Below are 6584 nucleotides of genomic sequence, written 5' to 3' on the forward strand. Positions count from 1 at the left end.
ATCCTCCAGACTGCCCCAGTATTAGGACCAAGATCCAGCGACAGGTTTCTTCTTCTTTTAGGGAAGAGGGTGTGACAAATAGCCAGAGAAACAGAGCCATAACTCCAGATACAGCAGGCTGAAGGACCCAAGACCACCTCTGGAGCTGCTTGGAGCCAGTGCAGAACACTTCCAACGCCTACAGGAAGCTTCAGTCTCTCGCGAAATTCCCAGGCCAAACTGAGCCTGGGAGCAGACACAATTTCTATGCTTTAATTGTGGAGACCTTCATACCTTCCAAGTCCAACACCAGGTATTAGAGTTCTGGGTTCCCCCTCTTGACAGCTCTAGACTAGGTTGCCCAGGGCTCTCTTACATTTGGATATTCAATCTTCCACCATCTGGGGAAGCACCTAGATTTGATGCGACCCAAGGGGGAGGTTCGGTACACAAGAAAGTGAAGTGGGGGTGAGTGATTTTCTGTCTTTGGTATCCTTGCAGAATTTTCCCTCAAATATTAAACTTGCACTTACTCAAATATGTTTTTCTTGGAAGCCTGAACTTGACGACATTAAAAAGAAAAACCCAGTTTATGGGGGCAGGAGAGCAGGGCTGGGGCACAGGGTAGCCCCCGGTTTTCAGTAGGTTTTCAGTACTCTTCCGTGGAGCTAGGCTGGGCTAGCTGCGCAAAGCTCTTTAAGTAGCTTAGAATGAAACTTCATACACTGTCTCCACACTGGTGACTCTTTAGAAGGTTTAGCCCAGGCCCCCACCTCCACCCCTTCAGTAGGAAAAACAGGTTTGAGGGGATGGAATTGTCTGGATTAGCTGTTGACAGTCATCAAACCATTTGAGCCAAGTCACTTCGCTTTCATAGACAGTTTAAAAGGGGGGTGGGGTGGGAGGAAGAGTGGGTTATTTATTGGTAGAAAGAGCAAGTGTCTATTTCAGCTTAAAGTGAATTGGAAAATTGAGCCTAATTATCCTAGGCAATTGCTCCAATTCTCCATCTGACTGTGTTAATAAAGCAAATCTCTCCTGTGTGCCCAAAAGATGGTGGCTGTACATCTTCCTGTCACTGCTGAAAGTTGCTAGTGTAAAACTACCAAACAGGAATGCAATTGTATATGTGAAGAGAAAGAAGGGACAATAAAACACACAACTAAACCCGCAGACATCATTTCTTGTAGCTTAAAATTAATTTATTTAACAAATATAGCTATAATATAAATGATAATAAAATTTCAAATATACAGTATATTACATAGTACACACAATCCCTTCAAAAGGGATGCTTGAGAGCCACGAAAATGTACTGTTAAATAGAAACAGATTTTGGTTTTTTTGTTTTGTTTTGTTTTTCTTTTTACTTCTTTTTTCTGGTCCTGGGAAAGTCTCTTCAACCTACCTCCGTGAAGCACCAGCATGCGCCCTGCCCCCTCAGAGCAATGCTTTGCTGCCAAAGCGCTTGGAGTTTGACAGTGGAAGGAGCTGGGCTCCTTGCTTTCTATAGGGCTGGGCTCATCTCTTGAAGCACCAAATAGCAATTTCTCTGTGCAAGTCCTGCCTGGTTTCAGGACCGGAAGCAGCTGATGGAGTCTCATGGCCTCTAGTCCTTTTGGCCTCTGGTCTCCTTCAGCCTCTAATTCTGCTGGGGACCGCGGATAAATCTCTTGGCCTCTGCACCCTTAGTTTCCACATTTATAACTTGCGCGTGTAAATCTAGATTTTTCTCGAAAAACCTAGACACTTCCGACCATTCTTTTTCTTCCCAGAAGGGGTCAGATGAGGAAGAAGGAGGTTTAGGAAGCCATGACCAGGAGGAAGTGTGTAGCAAGGGGTTTAAGAGAAGGGACCAGGTGGTATAGAGCAGCAGAGCTTCCTAGGAAGGACTCCTAGGACTCTGCTCGAAGAGGTGGCGGGGAGGAGGGGATGGCACCACAGGGAGGTGACTCTGGACCCACCTAAGTCAGGTGGTACATGCTGTAGCCTACATGGGCAGTGTAGAGTCCCACGGGCGCTACAGGCAGCGCGGCGCGCTGGAAAGGGCCAGAGGCACTGTAGAGTGAGGCGCCCGCAGCTGCAGCCACCGCTGCAGGACCGCCAAGAGGAAAGGAGAGGCCGAAGGCAGCAGGCGGCAACATGGGCTTCGCGGCCATCTTCAGCTTCTCCAGCTCCGCCTCCTGCAGTCTCTTGGCCTTAGCGCGGCGGTTCTGGAACCAGATCTTCACCTGGGTCTCGGTGAGGCTGAGCGAGCTGGAGAATTCCGCGCGCTCGGCAATAGACAGGTACTGCTTCTGGCGGAACTTGCGCTCCAGAGCCAGCAGCTGAGCCGTGGTGAAAGGCGTCCTGGGCTTGCGGTTGGTCTTGTGCTTGCGTAGGGTGCATGCCGGGGGACTCAGCCGTCCTAGGGGGCCAGGAGAGAGGAAAAAAAAAAGCAAGGAGTTAAAGATAGTCTTGCCGGAGTATTTTACTAAGGAACAGAAAACATTCCGGGCATTAATTTTGTTCAGACGCGTCTGTGCTGGACACTGTGAGGCACTTGAGAAATATTTTCTCTTGCCTGCTAAAATGCTAGATGAAATCTAAGCATGTTCAACGCTGGAATACAGTTGGGCAGAGACAGTGCCAACCTGCCTTAAAGTCAAGCCTTCCCCACCAGGTGCCTCTTCTGCGCCTCTCACAGTGGAAAGATGAAGGCTGGGGGCAGGGGGTGGTCATAAAACACTCAGGGGCCCTTTGCCCAGCCCAAGGTCACCCAGGTTTCATACCATAGAGTTACACTTTGTATTTGTGCCCGACAAATGCACCGCGTTGGGGCTAGGCCTTTGCATCGCATAGAATGGATCTTGAAACTCCACACTTTCTATCAAACAACATGTTTCTCCTGGACACTAGGGCCAATCAAACTAGAGAGCCATCCAAGAGGTTACACTGTGACAATTCTAAAATATGTATGGAGCTGTTTATGTAGGTATCTGCCATTTCAGTTGCCCACGGTTTTCCCTACAGCCTCTCCAAACCTCAGCGCCTGGGACCACATCAAGCATAGTGTGTATCGGGAGTTGGGGGGGGGGGGGGGCAGGGTCCCCAGTCTGACGAAACTGGTAACATCCACCTGCCTTCTTTCAGTTTCCTGAGTAAAGCTTAAATCTCCAACAGAGTGCTGTCACTGTTGGGCAGGCCTAGTTAGAGGACCAGTTTCAGTCCTGCTATGCCTAACAAAATCATTACAGGATAAAACAAACACGCCCCCCCCCACACACACACACTTGGTTATTGAGAACATCTTCGGGTTTTGCCTAACTATGCATTTTTTTAAGCTCTGATAAAATAATAATCCTTTGGGCCCTCAGACCACCAGGATGTGAGTCAAACGAAATCTCCAGTTAGCATCCCCACTTCTCTCCCAGCTCAGACCATGGCAAGTCCGGGAAGTTGGCCCCACAGTCCTTTTCCACCAGGCCGCCCTAAAGAAGGGTGGGTTCATAGGGAAATGTCACTTTGGTCAGCAGCAACAGCCCGGCTCTGGGCCACCTTCCTCAAGCGTTAGGCCCAGGGAGGGGCTGTCTTTTCAAAGACGTTTAATCCCCAGATAAAAATCGTTCCTCAGCATCACGCCATTGAATTTGCAACGCTATTATGTAGGGCGAAATAATCGGAGGAAACGAGGAAAACTTGGGAATTTCCCGTGCTCCTGAAATATCTTCGAGCGGGTTCGCTGGAGAAAGGAAGCCTAAGGGCCGCAAGGACCTAGGACTATCCTGGAACATGTCGCTGGCTGCTGGGTCCGCTTCGAAAGCCTGGTCCAACACATTCGGACACTATAGCAAAGCGGTTAATAGGGAGCTCTTTTGGCTGCCTTGTCTCCACCACCACCACCACCACCACCACCATCCCCCACTAGTCCGCGATTGTCCCCTCTTGCTAAATCATCCACCCTTCCAAAACACCAAGTTTCTGCTTAAAATTAGATGCGCGGTGGGGCAGGAGTTTTGCATAGCTCCGGAACCCTTTGAGAGGTTCTTTAAATGGGGAGCGCGAGGTTACAGCTGTCTACCAGTAGAAAGTGAAACTCCGCAGAGCTAGGATGGACTGGCCGCAGCGCCTATCCAAGTTGAGGTGCAAAATAACCGAGTTTAGGGTCAGGTGGAGGAGCAGGGCACCCCTGGTGTCCTGATACCGGAAGAATAAGAGGGTCCACGGACACCCGCGCGCTACAAGTGAAGTGACAGGCTCGGAGGCACTGCGCCAAGGCAAGGAGCGCGGACTAAGCTTTGCCTGCTTTAGGCCTCTAACTCTCTTCCTGGGTGGGAGTGGGAAGAGGCTCAAAGGCGGTCTTCCCGCCAACGCAACCTCTGCACGGCCTCCAGGTACCCAGTTGCAGGTACGCCGACGCCCGAGACAAGCCGGCGCCGGCGCGCGGCCTGGCGCCCTCGGGCCCCACACCCCCTCTTGGCCCCTTCGCTCTCCATCCAGGTCTGGCTACTTACTGGCTGGGGGCGGGGAGAAGCGGGGACTCTGCATCCACGGGGTCCGATCTAGTTTCTCGGGGCTTTCGGCCTTCACCAGAGCATCTTCTGGCAGCTTGAGGAGTCCCCCGACTGAGAAATGACCGAGAGGCCGCGGCGAGGAAGGCGCATCCGGGGCGCCCAGAGACCCGGGCCGGGTGCCCAAGTGCTGCACCGAGCCACCCGCTGCCTGAGCCCCTTCAGAGGCCACCAGGACGCTCTCCTTGGCCCCGGGCTTCCTGTGATCGGCCATGAGGGCCTCCACGCTGAAGGGCAGGAGTGAAGCGGGCACTTTGGGCTTGGCCCCCTCCTCATCTGTGCCCATGGCGGTTGCGGTGGCAGCAGCAGCCCCGGGGGCCTGGCCAGCGCCTCCCCCAGCAGGCTTGGCGAAGGCAGAGTCCTCCACTTTGACACCGAGTGGCAAAGAAGTCATAGCAGCAGCCGGGGCCATGCAGAGCCAGACCCCCCCTCCAGCCGCAGCTCCGGCCAGCCCTGGATCATGGGTTTCGGGCGGGCTGGGAGCGCGACGGGCTTCTGCGAGCTCCCGGGTTCCTGGCCCGGCCGGCTCTCGCGCGCGAGCCTCCTGCGGCTTCCCCAGAAGGCCAACTCGAGCGAGCTGGGCCTGGATCCCTGCGCCGCTCAGGCCGAGCTCCCAGGCGCACTCGCCGGCTCCGGGTCCGCCGCCGCTCCCCTGAGAACTTGTTAATAAGGCAAGGCCAGCGTGGCAGCGACCAATCAGAGCGCGAGGGGGCGGGCCCGGGAAGAACCATTGGGCCGTGCTCGTGCCCCGAGGCGCGTTCGGCCTAGGGGCGCTCCGGGAAGGGCCCGACCCGCACAGGCGGGACAGAGCCGGAGGTACCTGGGGAGCCTTTCCGCCTAGTTAAGTCGGGTGGGCATCGGTCCGGCTGGACCCCCACACTCCTGGATGTGGATTCTACCAAGTTCCAGAGAGACTTTTCTTTACTAGTCCTTCTCTTCTGCCAGTCGTCCTCCACCATCCTTTACCCACTTCTTCTGTTCCTCTCTAAAGCCTACTTTCTTTCCACAGTTTCTCTTATGGTCTGTGCTATTTCTTTCTGTCCCCTTTCCCTCTTCTGGCCCCCTTTCTCGACCACAATTCACTTACAATTTATTTATTTTTCTTTTGGTGTTTGCTTTGAATGTTCATAGTTATTTGTCAGAGTAGCAAGGGAGAATACTAATTTCTTAAAAAAAAAAAAAAAGTCGCCCTAAGTGTCTTATGTCTTCCAATCTTCAAAAATTTACCTCGGAGTAAAAATGGGCCTTTGTCTCCAGGGCTGGACAAAGTTAATCAAACAAAGTACAGGTCCTGTTGGTTCTGTGGGTACAGGAACAAGTAACATGATCTGGGAAATGAGTTTGGTTCTCATGCAAACACGTACCCCCTCCCTGTACGTATTTTTTTCTCCAGAAAGTTACACCTCTACCAGAGAACTGCTACTAGCCAAAGAAGCCACTGGATGCCTTGGGTGAAGACCGAAATAAGACCAACAGAGCCCACCAACAAAACGACGATCTGGCCTCAACATGACCTCAGACAATGAATCCTCAAAAACAATCACACTTTACTAACTGTGGGTCTGCTAATGCAGAGTGGAGGCCCATTTGAGGATGGGCCAGTAGGAAAAATAAGCAGTTCCTGGAGGTATATCTTTGGTGCAAGGCTTAAGAAGTTTTGTTTGCCCGATTTCGAAGGAAACGTGTTTTGTTTTGTTTTGTTTTGTTTTGTTTTGTTTTGTTTTGTTTTGTTTGACTGATACAAAAAGAAGGAAATTTGGCGGGGGGACCACAGAAGACCTTGTAAACTGGGTTCGAACAGGCTTTTGGGGAGTTGGGGGGGGAGCTTTTCTTTTTATGGCCTCTTATCCCAGGGCCCAGGCTCGCGGCTCCGGGGGAGGTGGAGGGGGTGATTGGCGGCTCACCCGGACTGTGCATTGATGACTGCCGGGCTCTAATCTCCAGGAAACACAAGGGGCTGCCGTGGCCATTTAGGGGTAATTATCCGAGCACGGAGGGATAGCGAATTCCCTGGCCTTTTAACTGGGCGCAATAAAAAGCTGTAGATTAGGGGCG

At 52.4% G+C, this 6584-nt stretch overlaps 1 protein-coding gene across 1 annotated transcript; it reads right to left on the reverse strand.

Moving 5' to 3' along the window:
* Nucleotides 1-1176: 1176 nt before the first annotated feature.
* Nucleotides 1177-5151, reverse strand: Msx1 (msh homeobox 1). The gene is made up of 2 exons (XM_021163656.2): nt 4473-5151; nt 1177-2386 (listed from the first exon to the last, which is right to left on the reverse strand). The coding sequence occupies exons 1-2, from the start codon at nt 4939-4941 to the stop codon at nt 1944-1946; spliced, it is 912 nt and encodes a 303-aa protein (XP_021019315.1). The 5' UTR covers nt 4942-5151; the 3' UTR covers nt 1177-1943.
* Between the last annotated feature and the right edge of the window lie 1433 nt (nt 5152-6584).

Source organism: Mus caroli, unplaced genomic scaffold (assembly GCF_978045245.1).
Source record: "Mus caroli unplaced genomic scaffold, Mus_caroli_1 scaffold_4, whole genome shotgun sequence".
Lineage (NCBI taxonomy): Eukaryota > Metazoa > Chordata > Mammalia > Rodentia > Muridae > Mus > Mus caroli.